Below are 23,768 nucleotides of genomic sequence, written 5' to 3'. Positions count from 1 at the left end.
AAATAGAGCACGACTAAGTAGTATTGTAGTGTAGTCGTATATTAATTACCTTATTGTTGTGTACTATCCCAGACAATATATCCCTCCGTTCATTTATTTTTTTTGCAAATAAGTTACTTCATTTTTTAATTTATAATTTTTCCCCCGTAAAGAATGGCTAAGGAGCGCGAGTATACTTATTGTGGGTGTGGTGAGGCATTGAGGGGTATGAGGGAGGAGTTTGAGGGAGATAATTAGGATTCTCACAGACGACAGGAAGGAAGATAGGACTCCCTCAAACAATGTACAGGTTACAGTAGGTGTACAAGAGGGAGGGGAAGGAAAGGGAGGATTGTAGAAGACAGGTGGTCTAATGTTCTAAGGGGAAGGAGATTGCAGGCCAAGGGCTCTATTCAGGATCAGAATTCAGGACAGGTGTCTGTGCGAAATCGGTACGAGTCACTCCAGGTAGAACAACAGAGGGAAGATGAGGGACAGAGAACTGTTGCTGAGATGCATGGAAGTAGGAGGAAGGGAAAAGGTAGGAAAGGGAAATGTAGAGTAGAGGATAGGAAAAGACAGGTGGAACAGGGTCATGGGACGGAGAAAAGCGAGAAGGAAGTAGCTTCTACAGCTTTCAGGAAAGATAGGGCTGACCAGAAGGGGAGGGGATCAAATGAGGTGGGTAGGGTTGAGACTCTGGTCATGGGGGATTCCATCGTTAGACACGTGGGGAAAGTGTGTGGAGGAAAGGGAACCAGGGTAGAATGTTATCCAGGAATTAGGTTGAGGCAGATGTTGAGGAAAGTAGAAGAGAGGGAGGAGGGGAAGGAGAAGGTGGTAGTGTTTCACGTTGGTACCAACAACGTAAAGCAAGCTGATATAAGTACCAACATAGTTGGAGATATGTGGGATCTGGTAAATGCAGCACGGGTGAAGTTTAAGAAAGCGGAGATTGTTATTAGTGGAATACTGTGTAGGAGGGATACTGACTGGAGGGTGATTGGGGATTTAAATGAGACTATGGAGTGGGTATGTGGGAAACTGGGAGTGAAATTTCTAGATCCTAATGGGTGGGAAGGAGATAGGGATCTGCGCTCGGATGGCCTTCATTTAAACCGCAGTGGTACATATAAGTTAGGAAATTTGTTTGGAAGGGTAATAGGGAGGTACATTCAGGGAAACGGGATGGCCTAGGGAGCGGTGATAAGGGAACAGGGAACTGGAAATCAAGTAGGGATGACATAAAATTGTTAGTGCTGAACTGTAGAAGTATTGTAAAGAAAGGAATAGAATTAAGTAATTTAATAGATATATATTTACCAGATATTGTAATAGGAGTTGAATCATGGCTGAGAAATGATATAATGGATGCAGAAATTTTCTCACGGCACTGGAGTGTGTATCGTAGAGATAGGATAGGAAAGGTGGGAGGGGGAGTTTTCATTCTGGTGAAAGAAGAATTTGTAAGCTACGAAAAAGTTAAAGATGAGACACATGAAATTCTAGGTGTAAGGCTCATTTCTAAAGATAATAGGCAACTTGATATATTTGGAGTGTACAGATCGGGAAAGGGTAGCACTGATGCGGATTCGGAATTATTTGATAGGATAGTCAGCTATGTGGGAAACGACATGGAAAGAAATGTGATTGTAGCGGGAGATCTGAATTTGCCAGATGTCAATTGGGAAGGAAATGCGAACGACAGGAAGCATGACCAACAAATGGCAAATAAGTTAATATGGGAAGGACAGCTGATTCAGAAAGTGATGGAACCAACCAGAGGGAAAAATATCCTGGATGTCGTGCTGATAAAACCAGATGAGCTCTATAGGGAAACTGAAGTAATACATGGTATTAGTGATCATGAACCTGTTTTTGTGGTAGTTAAAAATAAATGCGATAGAAAGGAAGGTCTTAAAAGTAGGACTGTTAGGCAGTACCATATGGCTGATAAAGCAGGTATGAGGCAGTTTCTAAAAAGTAACTATAATCGGTGGAAAACGGTAAATAAAAATGTAAACAGACTCTGGGATGGGTTTAAAGAAATTGTTGAGGAATGCGAAAACAGGTTTGTACCTTTAAGGGTGGTAAGGAATGGTAAAGACCCACCTTATTATAATAGAGAAATAAAGAGACTAAGAAGGAGGTGCAGACTGGAAAGAAATAGAGTTAGAAATGGCTGTGGAAGTAAGGAGAAATTGAAGGAACTTACTAGAAAATTGAATCTAGCAAAGAAGGCAGCTAAGGATAACATGATGGCAAGCATAATTGGCAGTCATACAAATTTTAGTGAAAAATGGAAGGGTATGTACAGGTATTTTAAGGCAGAAACAGGTTCCAAGAAGGACATTCCAGGAATAATTAATGAACAAGGGGAGTGTGTATGTGAGGATCTTCAAAAGGCAGAAGTATTCAGTCAGCAGTATGGAAAGATTGTTGGTTACAAGGATAATGTCGAGATAGAGGAAGAGACTAAGGCCAAAGAAGTAATAAAATTTACGTATGATAACAATGACATTTACAATAAGATACAAAAGTTGAAAACTAGAAAAGCGGCTGGAATTGATCAGATTTCTGGGGATATACTAAAGACAATGGGTTGGGATATAGTACCATATCTGAAGTACTTATTTGATTATTGTTTGGCCGAAGGAGCTATACCAGATGAATGGAGAGTTGCTATAGTAGCCCCTGTGTATAAAGGAAAGGGTGATAGACATAAAGCTGAAAATTACAGGCCAGTAAGTTTGACATGCATTGTATGTAAGCTTTGGGAAGGCATTCTTTCTGATTATATTAGACATGTTTGTGAAATTAATAACTGGTTCGATAGAAGGCAATTCGGTTTTAGGAAAGGTTATTCCACTGAAGCTCAACTTGTAGGATTCCAGCAAGATATAGCAGATATCTTGGATTCTGGAGGTCAAATGGACTGTATCGCGATTGACATGTCTAAAGCATTTGATAGGGTGGATCATGGGAGACTACTGGCAAAAATGAGTGCAATTGGACTAGACAAAAGAGTGACTGAATGGGTTGCTATATTTCTAGAAAATAGATCTCAGAGAGTTAGAGTAGGTGAAGCTTTGTCTGACCCTGTAATAGTTGAGAGGGGAGTTCCTCAGGGCAGTGTTATCGGACCTTTATGTTTTCTTATATATATAAATGATATGAGTAAAGGAGTGGAATCGGAGGTAAGGCTTTTTGCGGATGATGTTATTCTCTATAGAGTGATAAATAAGTTACAAGATTGTGAGCAACTGCAACGTGACCTCGAAAATATTGTGAGATGGACAGCAGGCAATGGTATGTTGATAAACGGGGCTAAAAGTCAGGTTGTGAGTTTTACAAATAGGAAAAGTCCTCTCAGTTTTAATTACTGCGTTGATGGGGTGAAAGTTCCTTTTGGGGGTCATTGTAAGTATCTAGGTGTTAATATAAGGAAAGATCTTCACTGGGGTAATCACATAAATGGGATTGTAAATAAAGGGTACCGATCTCTGCACATGGTTATGAGGGTGTTTAGGGGTTGTAGTAAGGATGTAAAGGAGAGGGCATATAAGTCTCTGGTAAGACCCCAACTAGAGTATGGTTCCAGTGTATGGGACCCTCACCAGGATTACCTGATTCAAGAACTGGAAAGAATCCAAAGAAAAGCAGCTCGATTTGTTCTGGGTGATTTCCGACAAAAGAGTAGCGTTACAAAAATGTTGCAATGTTTGGGTTGGGAAGAATTGAGAGAAAGAAGAAGAGCTGCTCGACTAAGTGGTATGTTCAGAGCTGTCAGCGGAGAGATGGCGTGGAATGACATGAGTAGACGAATAGGTTTCAATGGCGTCTATAAAAGTAGGAAAGATCACAATATGAAGATAAAGTTGGAATTCAAGAGGACAAACTGGGGCAAATATTCATTTATAGGAAGGGGAGTTAGGGATTGGAATAACTCACCAAGGGAGATGTTCAATAAATTTCCAATTTCTTTGAAATCATTTCGGAAAAGGCTAGGAAAGCAACAGATAGGGAATCTGCCACCTGGGCGACTGCCCTAAATGCAGATCAGTATTGATTTAAAAAAAACATCCCGCACAATCTACAACAAAAAATGCCTTTCCCAAAACACCAAGATACGTCACTATGAAACAGTTCTGAAGCCAGTAGTTCTATATGCAGCCGAAACCCTGTCTCTAAATGCCAACAAAGGACTCCTTGAAGAACTGGAGAAAAGAGAACGCAAAATTGTGAGAGGAATCTTGGGATCAAAGTACAGAAATGGAATCCATCAAAAGAGATCCAACAAGGAAGTCTACAGCAAAATAGAGAAAATTACCGACACAATCAAAAAAAGACGGACACGATTTTACGGCCATCTGAAAAGAATGGACGGAAGAAAGTTAACTAAAGAAATCTTTCACTTTTTTTATTCAAACCCCAAAACCACAATTCCCTGGTTTAGAAATACCAAAGAAGACCTGCAAATGCTACATATCTCAGCTGAAGACGCCCTTAACAGAGATCTCTTCCGCAAGAAAATATTGACGAACGGGCTAAACCGAGACGAGCAGCCGAAGAGGAGACATGGTGCCCCTTGGACAGAGGAGCGTAAGCAGGCCCACTCACAAAGAATGAGGGAAATTTGGGCTCAAAAGAAGGCCAAGTTCAGTGTCAAATGCAACAAGACTTAACGTGGTCCTTGATGGCCCCCGTTATATATATAACCATTAGGACAGGTTCGTTAGCTAAATTTTACTTTTCTTAGGAAATTGCCGGGCTGAGTGGCTCAGGTGGTTGAGACGCTGGCCCTCTGACCCCAAGTTGGCAGGTTCGATCATGGCTTAGTCCGATGATATTTGAAGGTGCTCAAATACGTCAGTCTCGTGTCGGTACATTTACTGGCACGTAAAAGAACTCCTGCGGGAGTAAATTCCGGCACTCGGCGTCTACGAAAACCGTAAAAGTAGTTAGTGGGACATAAAGCAAATAACATTATTATTATTATTATTATTATTATTATTATTATTATTATTATTATTATTATTATTATTATTATTATTATTATTGCCACCCCCGTGGTGTAGGGGTAGCGTGCCTGGTTACATAATGCTAGAGGTGATTTCTACGCATCCGGAGTCGAAAAGTTGGTTGGTCGTTCCGAGAAATGTTTATAGTCTCTTGGGGACTCTGTGGGAAAGTGAACTTACATTGTATGTTGTCACAGCCTTGTTGCCTATGTGTAGGTGATTTCATAAATGGGCATAACTTTGAAGTGTAAATTACTCTTTGATTCGCCCTCGTATCTGATGCCTGTTACTTTCTTAGTGTGTAGTCAAATACTTAATGGCTGTTTATTGTATAATCGCGCCGTACTCCTATTTAACTGTAATGCATGTGTAATTGTTCCTTTGGTGAAAGTTTTGTTCTATAAAGTTGAATCAAAATCATGAGAGGGCGTATAAGGCTCTGGTACAAGGGCGCCCATGCCCGGGGGCAAGGGGGGAGGGCGCGGCCGCTCCCTAGCTCGCAGGGAAAGGAAAAAATTCAATGTAGTCAGGTGTTTTTCTTTCAAGAAAATGATTTAAAAGTCGGTATTTCGTAGAAGTAGTAGTACCGCGCCCACCAACAGGCAAGGGATACCGTAGGTGTCATTCTACCGCAGAATATAAGTCGTCATTCATCTTCCAAAATATTAAAAAAAATACTACATATCCCCAGGTCTAGCCCCCCTTTCCCCCTACAAACTGGCATGTGGGCTCCCATGCTCTGGTAAGACTCCAATTGAAGGCATGCCCGGAAGAACGGGTTAACCCAACGCCATTCACTACATGATAAGCCTTGATGGTCTCGAATCCAGGAGTTGGAAGGAGTATATTCATTGTACAAACATACACCTCTTCCTTTCTGCTGCAAGTTACTCCACTCACTGAATGCCCTTTCTCTCAGTACTCTTCTCACTTTCCTGGCATCTGTTATTTCTAGGCGTGGATGTAGCAAATTGTCAGATGGAGGGACATTGAGGGATTGTAGTGAGAGAGTTATTTCTTCTTTCAGCTTTCTTGTAGCACGGATGTATTCGTCACCTGAGCTTAATAGTACCTTACGGATGTGAATGTGCTGAAGATGAGCTTCCCAAGTGGCGCAGAAGAGTCCCAACCCCTTACATTTTTTCTCAGTGTAGACCATTCCATTAGGAATGTCTGCAGGTATTTGAAGAATTTCCTTAAGAGCACTTCGAATTAGTATGTCTGTATCAGCAAGGAACTTTTTCGGAATCTTCTCTGGCTTGATAGTTTGGAAAGGGTATATGAGAGATGGGCATATAACTGTGTTTATTACTTTAAATGTATGTTAAATTTAAATTTCTTTAAATCTTCTTCGATCCTTCACAAAGCTATCTCCAATATTAAAAATCATATTTATATTCGCTACCAACACAAAAATAATCACCGCAGTCCTTCATTTAACCTTTTCTGAACATGTCATACTAAAATTATTGCACTTCCTAATTGACATTTTCCCAGGAAATTTATGGTTGAAGTTGTTATTGAACAGAAGTCATTGTTATCGTAAAATTTGGCTGATCAGAAATATTCTGTTATTGTACAACAAATTTAATGTTTTGGTATTATTAACGATAGATTAGCGGAACTTAATCCACCGGTTCCTATAAATATTTCAGTTTTGTAGGATTTATGGGCCCTGGACCATGATATTTGGCGGGGTATATCACACAACTAAGTGAGGGTCTAGCAGCCAATTTTGTTTTTCTTCTGAAAGATGAACCTTGGCATTCTTTCGTGGTGGTTATGTGGTGTGCACCCATTGCATTGATGTTATCTTTGTTTCGGGGGTGAAGAGGTGGACCCACGTTTCAACCCCTTGTGATGATTCGCCGCAGATACTCGTTGCCCTCCACAGAATACCCTTTCAAAAATGCCAGTGACGATTGGAAACGTTGTCCCTTGTGAACATCGGTGAGAAGACGTGGGACCCATCTTTGACACAGTTTACGAAGTCCAAGGTGCTGGTGAACAATGGACAGTACACTGCCATATGAAATGTTTAGCATGCTGGCAATTTCCTGCAGGGTTATGAGTTGATTATCTCTAATGATCCTATACACACGGTCAACATTTGCAACGGTACTGGACGTTGCGGGCCTGTCTTCGCAATATTCGTCCGTGAGATCCGTGCGTCCGGCGTCAAACTGCTTACACCACCTTACAATACCTGGGCTAGAAATTGCACGCTCATCATATACAGCAGTGATTTCACGATGAATGTCCGTGCAATTGAGCCATTTAGCCCATAGAAAACTGATCGTTGCGCGCACCTCCAATTTGGAGTGAACATCCAGTTGACACACCATCGAGCCTAGCCAGCGCTGCACACACAACACGACGGGACACCACACCAACCTTCCTGTCGGACGTGTCAGCAGTTACTGTAGCCACGGTCACGACACACAGTGTGCTCTCGCAGCGAGCTAGTGTGACTTACTTTTTGATTCGCCCTTGTAGAACTAAACAGGCACGTTGACTGACGGAATGAGAATGCCAGACTGATGAATGCGCGCGAGAAGCGGGTGATTCATACCTCATTGTCCATGACATTGGCAAAAATACACCCCTGCTTCCCTTCCTCACAGCTCATGCTAGAAGTGCGATTACTTTTCTGAAGATTCAAACCTGCGTGAAGCCCCGACCTTGTTGGATGGTAGTGGGGAGGGGGATTGGAGGGGGAAATTAGGGAAAGGAAGGCGGTGGAGGGGTTAACTACTGCTCAGTTATTGGGAGTGGAATGAACCCTTGTCACCCTAACGTAGTCGCCAGGAAACTATGTGAACACCACAGTAGCAACTAACAAAGAGAATGTGTAGCGAAGTAAACGTTTCCCCCCTCTCAGGCATGCTGTAGCACATGGACTTATCTGCATACAAAACTCATTTAGTTAGCAATTAAGGCTTTGTGCCATCAAATATACTAGTCGTGCTTCTACACGTTGCTGCACGAGTCTTCACTACTTGCTATGGCGCTGTACGAATCGGTTAGCTGCGTCGAATGACCGAGGGTATTTCCTCTGTAATTATTTTTAATATTTAAAGAAATTAAAGAAAAGATTACGGTAGGTGATAAGACAACAGGGTTTGCATATTTTTTTGTAAATTGTAGTTTTTGATGGCTAAAATGGAATAAAAAGTAATTTTCTCCACAAATTGGGGTGGGGTGATAGCGTTTGAGGAAAAGCCAGGTAAACAAACGATAGGGAATCTGTCACTTGGGCGACAGCCCTAAATACAGATCATTGATTATTGAACCTTTACTTCTCTGTTGAAATTCGCCCAGAAAACATCAAAACTTACCTTTATATAGCTATTTTTACATTTTTCTCCCCCCACACCTCCCGCTACTTTTTATTGTCTATAAATGTTTGTGCTCCACCCCGCTTCCCCTACCCCTTTCCATATTAGATGACTGAAACGGTTACCTTATTATTCAACCAGTCCATAGCATAAACTGTAATGTAAGGTAACGGTAATCATCATGTGCTTGCGTTATTTGCTCGTTTCATTAAACAAATATATGTCATGAAATACATTAGAGTACCGCCTGATATCGTGGTAATCGGGAAACACTTGCAAAACATGAAGGACATTTCTGACACTTTGACGGAACAATTTATTTTGATCTTTTGGCGACCCTGGATCGCTTCAGATTGGGAACATGGCAGGCATGTGTGCTTGGGTGTAATAACTACAGTAGCTTAAAACATTCGATGTGTTCTGCATTAATAATATTTTTATCGTTTTTGGTGTTATTTAAAGATAAGTAGTATGCCTCCCTTCTATAAAATTGAAATAAACAGGACAGAATGGGAAGTTCCAGAGAGATATCAAATGCTTACTGCTGTGGGATCTGGAGCCTACGGGCAAGTGTGGTAGGTATTTCATTAAAGTTGCGGTAGTGCTGTGTATGTCACTTCGCATAATGGGAGATTTTAAGCTCTGAAATTTAAAATAACGCAATAATCTTACAGAAATTGAATGTTAAGGGCGCGCCAGCTCTTGAATCTCAAGTTCATATTTGTAATGTAACTATTTGAAGGTTAGGACACCTGCGAAATTTTGATAGTAAAATATAGAACTATTGTATTTTTAATCATTTGCATGTTAAATAAACAATGGAATCATTTTCTGTTCATCGTAGAATCATGCAGTTTATATTCAGTATGAAAGGTGCAATTGGAAATTCAGACACACCGAGGAGTAGGCCTAGTATCTTTCACATTAAATAGTGTGCCTGGAATATTTATTTAAAATAAATATGAATAAACATTATTTGTAAAATAATGGGTTGTCATTGTAGACAAAGCATACTAAAATCTATCACAGAGGATTAAAATTGTGGTATTAAACTTAAAATGCATAAGTGTCTGTTGTACCATGGAAACTTTATTATTTGGTATTGCTGTAACATTAGTTTACACTGTAAGAATGATATCTAAAAATCCATTGGGAAACTGTAATTGCAGTAAGGACTATTTTGTTAAACTGTCAAACAGGTGGTCATTTATCCTGTAGTGGCAGGGATATTTTACAGGTAATGCAGACTCTGAGTATATATTCCGACAGTAATCACTAACAAGTCATATATCTGCTTCTGAATTCCAGTGAATAATACATTTTTTAAAAGGTGATATTTCTAAAACAAAAATTTCAAGTCTGAAAAAAAAAAAAAACTGTTGAAATAGGTCTTAGTTTAAATTATTAAGCTTGGCTAAATTTTTATTGTATGTTTTATAAGTTATTTAGGTAAATATTAAAATGAGGCATATGTAGAAAAAGAGTGTTGAAATGTCGTATGGCTTTTAGTGCTGGGATATCCCAGGACGGGTTCGGCTCGCCAGGTGCAGATCTTTCTATTTGACTCCTGTAGGCGACCTGCGCGTCGTGATGAGGATGAAATGATGATGAAGACAACACATACACCCAGCCCCCGTGCTATTGGAATTAACCAATTAAGGTTAAAATCCTCGACCCGGCCGGGAATCGAACCCGGGACCCTCTGAACCGAAGGCCAGTACGCTGACCGTTCAGCCAACGAGTCGGACTAAAAAGAGTGTTGTTTAGTAGCAAATGCATATAGTACCTTTCTGAATTGAAACATATATGGTTTATACTCACTGCAACTTCTGTATTATCTGCGCACTTTTTAGTGATAGATTTACACCCTAGTGCTGAAGCGGTCGACTTTGGTTATCTTCGAGATTCGTATTGGCAACCTTTGAAACACAAACTAAGAATCGCTTATCATCGCTGTGCGCCATCTGGCGTACACTTTAAGTACTCGTACTGTTGTTGTTTACACAACAAAGCTAAACTATAGAATTCATGCTAGGAACACTTTTCGCAACGGGAAATGTTATATAGTATTAAATATTGTGTGTGTGACACAGTTGTTTGCTTAAAATAATAAAGGTTTATAAAATTCATATCGATCTATCATATTATCGATTCATTTCAGATTTCATTTCCATTCAGTTGCCAGTATTAACGGAACCCTTCTTACTTCTCCAACGAGTACAAAAATCTATCACTAAAAAGTGCGCGGATAATACTTCACTTAGGGTCAGTTGGATGAGTCTCACTTTTCTGTCAATGATTGTCAGGCCTTAAGAAGTGTCGTAGCTTGTGATAACTGCACTATTATATGCCAGGAATATATTTCCTCCCTCTTCCTAATGTAAAATCCTCCAATTGCCCTCCATTATGTTCATCGATCTCAAAATCTGATTCTCCTCATCTCTGAAATTGGCCTTAAAGTATTTCCTGAATATCACTGTACAGATCTGTTACAGCAACATTTAGAGATAGAAACACAGCACGGAAGACATTAGATAGTAGAGTGTAAACAGGGAAGAGTAGTGCAAGATCATGCAAGTATAAGGCTTTCGTGACATTATTTCATACCGGGCAAGTTGGCTGTGCAGTTAGGGGCGCGCAGCTGTGAGCTTGCATCCGGGATATAGTGGGTTCGAACTCCACTGTCGGCAGCCCTGAAGGTGGTTTTCCGTGGTTGTGGCCATGGCCAATTCCTTCCCACTCCTAGATTTTTCCTATCCTATAACGCCATAAGACCTATCTGTGTCGGTGCGGCATGAAGCAAATTGTAAAAAATTTTTAAAAATACTTCATAAAATATTAACTTAGTACATTAGATTGTAAATTTGTATCTTGGAAATGATTCAACATTGATAAACAGTTAGTACAATATTTGATAAATAGGCCTGATAGTTTAATTGTTATGATGAGATAAAGAGCAAATCCAAACATCTGATACAAAGTTCTGCCACTAGGCAAATGGTGCATAAGCCTGTTAGATGTTTGCCTACTCAAGAGTTAATAGATTCTGGTTAGGAAAGAGAGGTGCTGGTCGAATTTGAGGAAAGAATGCGAAGTGATTCCTTGAAAATCAGTCACATCAGTGGTGCTCAAATTTATAACACCGAGCTCAACAGCTGCAGTCACTTCAGTGCGGCCAGTATCCAGTATTCGGGAGATAGTAGGTTCGAACCCCCACTGTCGGCAGCCGAAATGGTTTTCCGTGGTTTCCCATTTTCACACCAGGCAAATGCTGGGGCTGTACCTTAATTAAGGCCATGTCCGCTTCCTTTCCACTCCTAGCCCTTCCCTGTCCTATTGTCGCCATAAGACCTAGGCCTATCTGTGTCGGTGCGATGTAAAGCAACTAGCAAAAATAAATTTATTACAGTGGTTGAAAGAGGATTATATATCAGTTGGTACACATGAACAAATAGTTAAATTACCAAGCTCGATAGCTGCAGTCGCTTAAGTGCGGCCACTATCCAGAATTTGGGAGATAGTGGGTTTGAACCCCACTCTCTGCAGCCCTGAAGATGGTTTTCTGTGGTTTTCATCTTCACACCAGGCAAATGCTGGGGCTGTGCCTTAATTTAGGCCACGGCTGGTTCTTTCCCATTCCTAGCCTTTTCCTGTCCCATCGTCGCCATAAGACCTATTTGTGTTGGTGCGATGTAAAGCAACCTGTAAAAAAAAAGGTGTTAAATTAATGATAGGTTCTTTGGGGCGTTTTTCTTCCTCACTGTAAAAGAATTAAGCACATAAGTGTGATTTGAATTCATTATTTGGTATAAGTGCAGGATCTGTCAGCACGGGCTGCATGGCTGTGGGCCGTGCATCTCTACGACATCATTGATGATGTCTTTGGAAGGTTGAGATTTACAGTAATGATTATCATTCAAAGGGACATGTAGCGGCAGCTAAGTGAATAAACTGATGATCTGATTTTGTTTGGCACAGCCCAGTGTGATCATGGGGCCACTATATTGGGTTAAAACTTCATTAACTGGTTTGTAAAAGAGAAATTAATATAATCCAATATGATACGGCTGACCAACATGACAAGAACGTGACATAGTTTGAGATACGTCCAGCCAATGACAAATCCGGTCTGGATTGGTTAGGTGTGGCTAGTGACTAAACCATTTGTCTAGATTGTTTAGGTCTGGCTAGTGACTAAACCATTTGTCTGTATTGGTTTGGTCTGACTAGTGACAAAGCTGTTGGTCGGGGGGCAAGCAAAGTGGGTCTTGGGGCGTAAACCTCCAAGTTAGCACTGCAAAGCAGCCAACAGGCCTCTAATAACCCCTGGGACAGTATCGGGGAGTGACAAGAGCATTGTAATCTACCGAAAACCACTGATAGCAAATGAAATGGTGTATGGCTTTTAGTGCCGGGAGTGTCCGAGGACATGTTCGGCTCGCCAGGTGTAGGTCTTTTGATTTGACGCCGTAGGCGACCTGCACATCGTGATGAAAATGAAATGATGATGAAGACAACACATACACTCAGCCCTCGTGCCAGTGAAGGTTAAAATTCACGACTCTGCTGGGAATCGAACCCGGGACCCCTGTGACCAAAGGCCAACACGCTAACCGTTTAGCCATGGAGCCGAACACCGCTGATAGTGACAGGTTAGGTTGTGATTCATTGAAAACTACTGATAGTCACAGGGTTAGATTCGGTTAGGTGCGACAGCATTCCTAATTGAGCGACTGTTGTTGGTAGCACACTTTTAGTAATAATAATACTATTTTGCTTTACGTCCCACTAACTGCTGTTATGGTTTTCAGAGGTGCCGAGGTGCTGGAATTTAGTCCCGCATTAGTTCTTTTATGTGCCAGTAAATCTATAGACACAAGGCTGACGTATTTGAGCACCTTCAAATACCATCGGACTGAGCCAGGATCGAAACCTGCCAAGTTGGTGTTCGAAGGCCAGCTACTCAACTTTCTGAGCCACTCAGCCCGGCGAAGCACACTTTTGGTGACTAAGATTGAATTCAGTAAACATTAAAGTAGAATTAATTATTGGTCTATTAAAGGTTCCATCTGGTAGATACGTCAGGGGTCCCGGGAAGCAACACTGTACACACATAGTATACAGCAATCTGTAAGACAGGATATGAATTTGTAGTACTTACTCACCATTCTTGCCGGCACAGAACTGGAAAGAAGATTGAATTGTTTTTGCCTAGTTGTACTTCTTCTAAACAATAATCACCACCATGACAGAACTGGACAGACAGTTGAATTGTTTTACCAAGTTGTACTTCCTCTTAAAACAATAATCACTTCTATCACAGAACTGGACAGACGAATTGTTTATGTCGAGTTGTACTTCATCTTAAAACAATAATCATCGCCATGACAATAGTATCCCATCAGACACAAACCAAGTATTACACTTATTCTTGCACAAATACAGACAGATCAGGATCGTGGAGTGTTGAACGACGGTGGGCGGGATGTGCAAACTTACCAATCAATGTTACGGACTGTTTATAAAAATTTATTAAATTTGTCGTCTCCAGCATTTTTGCGCTGTTTGTTAAACATGTGGCTAGGTAGCCGGTATTGTATTCTGGGACGGATACTTTGATATGTCTTCAGGTGGACTCGATGATGGTTGAGAACCTATATTCCCGGATTTTGTCTGCTGAATGTGTGTGGTGGGCAATTTCCCAGGTGAGTAACAGGATTTCCAGGCTCTTCAAATTGCTGTTTGAAAACCAGGGGTTCTGGCGTAGTGTTTTGGTTGTCTTGCACGGGATTGCCTGGGTCCTTAGTTACATTCTCATCGTACGCCATCCCGGTTTGTTTGGTGTCCACCAAGGTCATGGTGGAATCGCACTTATGGCACTCGACGCTCTTTAATTAGCGTGGCATCGTATAAGAATTTCATTAGTCCGTCTTTGTCAGAGACCAGTTACTGAATAAATTGCCTGTTGGGAATTCCAGGTTTGCCGTGTACCAGTCTAGAATGCGACGAACGTGGAATTAATGTACAATTTCGGAGTTGCACGTCCGGCAATTATGGAGAAAAATTGAATGGTCTGTAGTGTACTGAATAACTGAAAGGAAGGTGGATAGATGGTCTTTTAAAGGAGTAATGTTTATGGTAAGAAAACTCATGATTTGGGTTTCATGTATTTTTCCTTCCTTTTGGAAGTTACGTTGGCAGCAATTCAGTGACAGATGGTGTCATATTTTGTGGTAAATACGAATTACTTTGTAGTGCCATTTGTTTTACTGATAATGTGCTATGTATCTGTATATATACAATTTTTACATATCAAACTATCAAGTAACTTAAATTAAAGAATGTAGGTTTTAGTGAGTCGTCCTGGAGTCATCAGTTCATAGACTGGTTTGATGCAGCTCCCCATGCCACCTTATCCTGTGCAAATCTTTTTATTTCTACATAACTAATACATTCCACATCTGTTGTAATAATAATAATAATAATAATAATAATAATAATAATGTTACTGGCTTTACATCTCACTAACTACTTTTTCGGTTCTCGGAGATGCAGAGGTGCCGGAATTTAGTCTTGCTGGAATTATTTTACGTGCCAGTAAATCTACTGACACGGGCTGACGTATTTGAGCACCTTCAAATACTACTGGACTGAGTCAGGATCAAACCTGCCAAGCAGGCGTCAAAAGGCCAGCGTCTCAACCGTTTGAGCCACTTAGCCTGGTACTTCTGTTTTAATCGGCTAGAACAATAAGATTTGGCTTATAGAGGAGGTGATATTTTTGTACAAGAAAAAGTCCTTTTTTAACCATAGATTGTTTGAGACTCACCTCGAAACTACAAGTTTACTGTCGGATGCTCACTGGAACCTATTTCAAGCTCAAGTTGACAATGGATTACTTATTGTATTATCGAAGAAACAACAAACCCTGGAGAAAAAGCTGTACATGTTAATGAACTCTAAACTCAATAATAGCTATGCTAAGGAAACCAGCAAAAACACTAACATGCCCAACCAATTTTACCCTCCGATCATAAATTTGTCCAGGGTATCATTGAATGATGACAAAAGTTCCATTTTAGCCAGGGTCCTAAACACAATTGACCTAATTTTAACACTCTGAATACAGCCATAACTACAATAGTAGAAGCAGAATTAGCCATTAGCAAATTGCCAGCAGAAAAATAGGATGAAGTGAGAATTGAATAAAATAATTAAACAACATTCTTAACCCAAAAAACAATATTAACTCTCCTAATTCACCCGTTTCTTCTCGTAACAACAATAGCTATAAGGATTTGATTCTTATACAAAAACAAATACTTGCTCTCAAAAAGAAGATCGACGATAATCTTGTCATTACGAAAGCAGATAAGGGCAACACTACTGTCGTAATGGGTAAAAATGAATATATAAGCAAAACAAATCAATTTTTTTTTGAAAGAGGGCCGATGACCTTCGATGTTAGGCCCCTTTAAACAATAAGCAGGCAATTTTTTAAAGATACCTCATTCTCTACAACAAAGAAGGACCCTACCCCGAGAATCCAACGTCAACTTAAGCAGATCCTGAAGAATACTTCATATTTATTGACCGATCAAGGAAAAACAAAACTAATATTACTATGAACCCAGGTCTACCCACCACCAAAGTCCACCCTAAGATACACAAAATCGGCATCCCCATTCACCCAGTCATTAACTATAGACCGAGTCCATTATATAAAGCATTACAATTCATTCAAAGATATGTTTTTAAGAAGAAACTGTCAGTTTTGGCTTAAAAAATAATTAAAAGCACTAAAGAATTGATCGATAAATCAAAAAGGTTTAATATTCAATTCAATCAGTCTCGTCATTCGATATTTTGTAAACGTATCCTAGTATACAAATTTCATTCAAAATAATTTAAGTAAATACAGCGGCATAAGTATATTAGAAATACAGGGTTTCATGTCTATGCTGGAATTAGTTATAAATAACAATTATTTCACTTTCGATAACATTATTTATCAACAAGAAGGATTGATTATGGGATTGCCAGCTTCGGGTATCTTGGCTGAGATTTACTTGGATGTTTTGGAACACACCAAAATTGACGTTTACAGCATCCTTTTCTGGGCATGATACATGGATGACACCATAGTAATTATGAATGAGAGCATTACAGATGCTGCTACCACTCTTATTAATCTAAATAACATTAATCTGCATATAAAATTCACACTTGAATCCGAAATTGCACGGAAAATTAATTTTTTAGACTTAACAATTATCAGGCTCCTTAAGATTTTCAGAAAACGTACCCAAACTGTCGCTACAATCCGTCAAGATTCTTCACACCCTCAAATTCACAAACGAGCAGCGTACAACAGCATGGTGTACCGAGCCTTCAATGATCCAATGTCAAAAAGAGACCTCATAAATGAGTTGAACACTATTCGTAATATTGCTAAATCTAATGGATACAACAGTTTCTTTATTGAAAGAATAATCCAAAAAAAAAAAAAATGGTTCATGTTTGTGGGTTACTGTAGTCACGTCCTAGTTCGTGAACCATGGGCAACGGCTGAGTGGCCTAGTAAGTGGTCCTGAGAGTCGGGATACCAGTTGCTATGGAATGGGAGTGGGCATCTCGGACATATTCTGAGTCGTGGCCCTCCTTGTGCTCAGGCGGCCAGGACTACACAATTCACCGGTGGTCCATAACCCGTTAGAGGAGAGATCCTCACTTGGACTATGTGCAAGTAGGACAGCATCCTGCTTCATGAATTTACCGAGCTCAGAACACTTTAAGCAAGCCTCGGACCTATGGGAGTAATGGAGTCCCACTCCCATTTGACAGGCGAGGGACTCCTTGGAAACAACTTGGCGAACGAAATGGAATTCGATGGGGAGCTATCAATATTAATGGGGCTTATGGAAGAAAGAAGGTAGAACTAGCTGAGTCAGCAAAGAGGATGCATCTGGATGTGCTAGGAGTAAGTGATATTCGGGTAAGGGGAGATAAGGAGGAAGAGATAGGAGATTATAAAGTGTACTTGACGGGTGTTAGAAAGGGAAGGGCAGAGTCTGGGGTAGGGCTCTTTATCAGGAATACCATTGCACGCAACATAGTTTCTGTTAGGCACGTAAGTGAGCGAATGATGTGGGTAGATTTGTCATTGGGAGGAATTAGGACAAGAATTGTGTCCGTGTATTCACCATGTGAGGGTGCAGATGAGGATGAAGTTGACAAGTTTTATGAAGCATTGAGTGACATCGTGGTCAGGGTCAACAGCAAGGATAGAATAGTGCTGATGGGCGATTTCAATGCGAGAGTTGGGAATAGAACTGAAGGATACGAAAGGGTGATTGGTAAATGTGGGGAAGATATGGAAGCTAATGGGAATGGAAAGCGTTTGCTGGACTTCTGTGCTAGTATGGGTTTAGCTGTTACGAATACATTCTTCAAGCATAAGGCTATTCACCGCTACACATGGGAGGCTAGGGGTACCAGATCCATAATAGACTATATCTTAACAGACTTTGAATTCAGGAAATCTTTTAGGAATGTACGAGTTTTTCGGGGATTTTTTGATGATACAGACCATTATCTGATCTGTAGTGAACTAAGTATCTCTAGGCCTAGGGTAGAGAAAGTGAAATCTGTCTGCAAACGAATAAGGGTAGAAAATCTCCAGGATGAGGAAATTAGACAGAAGTACATGGATATGATTAGTGAGAAGTTTCGAACAGTAGACAGTAAGCAGGTTCAGGATATAGAAAGTGAATGGGTGGCATGCAGGGATGCTGTAGTAGAAACAGCAAGGGAATGCCTAGGAACAACTGTGTGTAAAGATGGGAAAAGGCGAACATCTTGGTGGAATGATGAAGTGAGAGCAGCCTGTAAACGTAAAAAGAAGGCTTATCAGAAATGGCTCCAAACAAGGGCCGAGGCAGACAGGGATATGTACGTAGATGAAAGAAACAGAGCGAACAAATAGTTGTTGAATCCAAGAAGAAGTCATGGGAAGATTTTGGTAATAACCTGGAAAGGCTAGGTCAAGCAGCAGGGAAACTTTTCTGGACAGTAATAAAGAATCTTAGGAAGGGAGGGAAAAAGGAAATGAACAGTGTTTTGAGTAATTCAGGTGAACTCATTACAGATCCCAGGGAATCACTGGAGAGGTGGAGGGAATATTTTGAACATCTTCTCAATGTAAAAGGAAATCATCATGGTGGTGTTGCAAACAGTCAAGCTCATGGGGAGGAGGAAAATGATGTTGGTGAAATTATGCTTGAGGAAGTGGAAAGGATAGTAAATAAACTCCATTGTCATAAGGCAGCAGGAATAGATGAAATTAGACCTGAAGTGGTGAAGTATAGTGGGAAGGCAGGGATGAAATGGCTTCATAGAGTAGTAAAATTAGCGTGGAGTGTTGGTAAGGTACCTTCAGATTGGACAAAAGCAGTAATTGCACCTATCTATAAGCAAGGGAACAGGAAGGATTGCAACAACTATCGAGGTATCTCATTGATTAGTATACCAGGCAAAGTATTCACAGGCATCTTGGAAGGGAGGGTGCGATCAGTCGTTGAGAGGAAGTTGGATGAAAACCAGTGTGGTTTCAGACCACAGAGAGGCTGTCAGGATCAGATTTTCAGTATGCGCCAGGTAATTGAAAAATGCTACGAGAGGAATAGGCGGTTGTGTTTATGTTTCGTAGATCTAGAGAAAGCATATGACAGGGTACCGAGGGAAAAGATGTTCGCTATACTGGGGGACTATGGAATTAAAATCAATCAAAGGCATTTATGTTGACAATTGGGCTTCAGTGAGAATTGATGGTAGAATGAGTTCTTGGTTCAGGGTACTTACAGGAGTTAGACAAGGCTGTAATCTTTCACCTTTGCTGTTTGTAGTGGTCTTAATGGCAGACTGTGCCGAAAGTCTGCAGTCTAATATTTTGGAACTTGAAAATAGGTGCAATGAGTATGGTATGAAAATTAGCCTCTCGAAGACTAAATTGATGTCAGTAGGTAAGAAATCCAACAGAATTGAATGTCAGATTGGTGATACAAAGCTAGAACAGGTCGATAATTTCAAGTATTTAGGTTGTGTGTTTTCCCAGGATGGTAATATAGTGAGATTGAATCAAGGTGTAGTAAAGCTAATGCAGTGAGCTTGCAGTTGCGATCAGCAGTATTCTGTAAGAAGGAAGTCAGCTCCCAGACGAAACTATCTTTACATCGGTCTGTTTTCAGACCAACTTTGCTTTATGGGAGCGAAAGCTGGGTGGACTCAGGATATCTTATTCATAAGTTAGAAGTAACAGACGTGAAAGTAGCAAGAATGATTGCTGGTACAAACAGGTGGGAACAATGGCAGGAGGGTAGTCGGAATGAGGAGATAAAGGCTAATTTAGGAATGAACTCGATGGATGAAGCTGTACGCATAAACCGGCTTCGGTGGTGGGGTCATGTGAGGCGAATGGAGGAGGATAGGTTACCTAGGAGACTAATGGACTCTGCTATGGAGGGTAAGAGAAGTAGAGGGAGACCAAGACGACGATGGTTAGACTCTGTTTCTAACGATTTAAAGATAAGAGGTATAGAACTAAATGAGGCCACAACACTAGTTGCAAATCGAGGATTGTGGCGACGTTTAGTAACTTCTCAGAGGCTTGCAGACTGAACGCTGAAAGGCATAACAGTCTATAATGATAATGTATGTATGTATAAATATTGCCCTTCAACCACTTTGAAAAAATATAAAGCAACAACAACTCTTTTTCTACCTTTATGTTCAACGAACAAATTTACAAAGTCACCAACATCCAAAAAAAGCACGATGTAAAAGTAGTTTTCAAAACGAATAATAGGAATGCAGAAGTCTTACATAATGCCACATCCATAAACAAGTTCAGTAGTTTTCAAACTCAGGAGTGTACAGGATTCAACAGTTAATTCTTCTTACGTTGGACAAACTGGGAGGAGCTTCAGTATAAGGTACTCGGAACATGCTAATGCCCTGAAGTACAATAAATTTTCGGCTGTGGGACAGCATATGCATGACTACAATCACAAATTCACAGACATAAAACAAGATATGGAAATTCTCAAAATTATCAACAAAGGATCCTTCCTTAACATTATATAAAGCTGCTTCATACATATGGATCAATATTTTAACCCGAATTATAATCTTAATGACATTTCAGAAAAGCCAAGTAATCTGTTTGACTTTCTAATTCCCATTTTAGAAATGGCAAACCAAAAAGTCATAATTCAGTTTTTCAAAATATTCACAGCACCTTTCCTCAGCAGCCATCCTTTTTTCGACATCCTTTGCCCCCTCCTTAATGACCCTTTCCCTCTCTTCCCCTTCCTCTCTCCTTTCCGCGCCCTCACCCTTTTCTTTGAATCTCACAATCTCAACTCCTTCCTGTTAGTATGAGGCACACAACAGTAGGTCACGCACTACATGCCATAACGAAAGGCAAGTCTCATATAACTTGTGCCATTTGATTAGCACTCTCTCTCCTTAGTTCATTAATTTTGACTATCAATTATTCAGGTTAACTTCATGGACACCACATTGAATTGCGAATTTCTACTACCTGCAATCTAAGAAAGTGCCAGTTATTTTATCATATCTTTGTGTGCCGTCCTTGATTCAACCTTTGACAATTTCCAACAGAGGAACTTTTCAGCATTTTCATGATATTTTAACAACAAGCACTAATGGAACATTTTAACATGATGCAACACATCTAAGAATTTTAGAGCCTGATTTTAATTTTGTCATATTTTACATGTTGTGCTCAGTTCATCTCAGATGGTTTTAACACTTTTCAATGTCATTTTTTTGTGTGTGTGGAAGATAAACATTACATAATATAGTATTGGAAAGGTGGACCATTATGACATAAGTTTAGTTATTATGGTTATAATTTATTAAAAAATATTATTTCTGGATTAAAGCCACTAATTTATATTAACAAGGATTTAACAAAAAGCCGAGATTTCAGCCAAGTTTCAGTGACTTTGTCATAAAAGGAAAAGAAAGTTCCACCTGATCAATACTTTTTATTTACATGTAATGCAGATTATCACATGTCTAGGACCTTGTTAAGAGGTCGAAACCGGTCCTAGACATGTGATAATCTGCATTACATCTAAATAAAAAGTATTGATCAGGTGGAACTTTCTTTTCCTTTTATGACAATTGGTAATTATCAATACGGAAAAATGAAATTTATAAATCAAGATTCAGTGACTTTCATTAGGGCAAAGTACATGAAGGACTGCTGCTGACAGTATGCATAAAAATGTTTCAAGAAACGTGGAAGTCTGTTGAGAGAATCACGACCACATTATTCACGGTCCCCTACTGACTGGACTCGGGGATCGTCATGCTGTAGTGGTCAGGAGGGAAGTTGCTAACTCACCGCCCTCTGCCAGCAGTTTTTGGAGTGCATCACGCTATGCTATGGTGGTGTTACATATGTATTTCTGGAGTTCAGGCCTCAATGTCTTTGACAACTTGAAGCAGTCTTCCATGTTACAGTCATTTGTGCACAGTTCTTCCCTCACAAGTCGAGCATAGTAGTCTTTTATAGATGCAGTGACCCTCACCTGGTCAAAGAGGATTTGATGGTGTGTACTGAAGTGTTCTGCTGAGCCAGACTGGCTTATAGCATTTTCTGTGGAAGATGAAAGGATGACATTCTTAACTGATCTGACGTGTTCTTTCTAATCTCTCTAATACTCCTTGTTTCATAATTATATTATCACGATAATATTTAATAATCGTATGGCCTCGGCTACAATGTGCAGATACTTTAATTTGATGCCATCTGGCTGCCTGCTTGTCAATTTCAATGTTCCGTTTTACTCTAGACCTGCTAGATGGCAGAGTAAATTAAATCTCTCTTGGGCATCTGTGGTTGAGTTTTTAATTAATTTTGTCGGGTAAACACGAATTGTGTCACCAGAGATTTTTTACATGCCAATATTTTATGACATGGAGTGTCATATGGATTTGTTTCTGCCCTTCAAAAATCTGACTACCTCTGCTAGTGTGGAGGCTAACACTACCACTGATCTGCAGATCCAGATCCCTTTCATCACAACACAGTAGATTTGTTTAATACCGTGACAGCTATAGCTTTTGACCATACGAGGTATAAAATAAACTGTGGGTATCAGGAAGGGAAAGTTCCGAATAAATATAAATTCAATAATAAAATTAAATAAATCGCAATTATTGAAGTTCGTAGTAGTCAGGTCATGTTCAGTTCCGATGGTTGGCCTTACCTCACCCTAACCAGCACCAGAAAACGTGCTTTTGAGGATATGTATAGTCTGTGCACCTTTTAGCGATATTTCTTTGTACGGGACGGTGGAGTAAGGAGGGAGCTCTCACGGTTCCGGTAATACTGCCAATTGAATGAAAGTGAAATCTGAATTGAATCGATAATATGATCGATCGATATGAATTTTCTAAACCTTTATTATCTTAAGTCAACAACTGTGTCATACACACTTTATATAACATTATATAACATTTCTCGATGCGAATCTTGTTCCCAGCATGAATTCTATAGTTTGGCTTTGCTGTGTAAACAACAACAGTACTAGTACGTAAAGTGTACACCAGATGTCACACAGCAATGCATAAGCGATTCATAGTTTGTGTTTCAAAGGTTGCCAATACGAATCTCGAAGATACCCGAGGTCGACCTATTCAGCACTATGGTGTCCATGTATCGCTAAAAGGTGCACGTACGGTAAACTGGTTTCTAAGCAGGTACAAACAGCAGAAATTGCAAGTGAACAGGCCACACGTTTTGGGTGGTGTAACTGTGAGCGTGCACTCATAAGTTCGTGAGTATGATCCTGCCATCGGCAGCCTTGAAGATAGTTTTACACTGTTTCCCATTTTTGCACTGAGCTGTACCATAATAAATACTATGGCCACCACCTTCCCTATCCTAGCCCTTTTTCTATCTTGTGTCACAGGAAACCTTTGATAGATTAGTGTGATGTTAAACCACTCACAATAAAATGATATTAAGTGAAACACACTATTCACGTAATCACTGAATGAAATTAACAGATATACAACTAAGGTAATTTTTACCCTGCGTAGTTTTACAAACATTCCCACAGAAGAAGGAAAGAAGGAAAAGCGTACGGCCCCGGGCCTGTCTCAAGATAACATTGCTTACAAAATTAACCACTTTTATTATGAATACAAGTCCCCTTAGTGGGTTTTCCTTTAGCGTGTTAACACGTACAATATAAGTAATAATAATAATAACTTAAATGTTTCCACCTTTTCAATACAATATATTCACAAATTTACAAAATTATACGGTACTAGTTTCGACCCATCTAGGGGTCATTATCAGCCGTATTGAAGCAAAGATCATTTGTATTGAAAA

General features: G+C 40.0%; 1 protein-coding gene across 1 annotated transcript in view; it reads left to right on the top strand.

The window, feature by feature from the left end:
- The first annotated feature begins 8,707 nt into the window (after window positions 1–8,707).
- Window positions 8,708–23,768, top strand: part of LOC136877599 (mitogen-activated protein kinase p38b) — a 166,720-nt gene continuing 151,659 nt past the window's right edge. The window contains exon 1 of the mRNA XM_067151763.2: window positions 8,708–8,913. Coding sequence (XP_067007864.2) covers window positions 8,810–8,913 — 104 coding nt within the window. The 5' untranslated portion in view covers window positions 8,708–8,809. The remainder of the gene's footprint in view (window positions 8,914–23,768) is intronic.

The sequence above is a fragment of the Anabrus simplex genome, chromosome 7 (genome assembly GCF_040414725.1).
Source record: "Anabrus simplex isolate iqAnaSimp1 chromosome 7, ASM4041472v1, whole genome shotgun sequence".
Classification (NCBI taxonomy): domain Eukaryota; kingdom Metazoa; phylum Arthropoda; class Insecta; order Orthoptera; family Tettigoniidae; genus Anabrus; species Anabrus simplex.
This window is presented reverse-complemented; position numbering and strand designations above follow the sequence as displayed.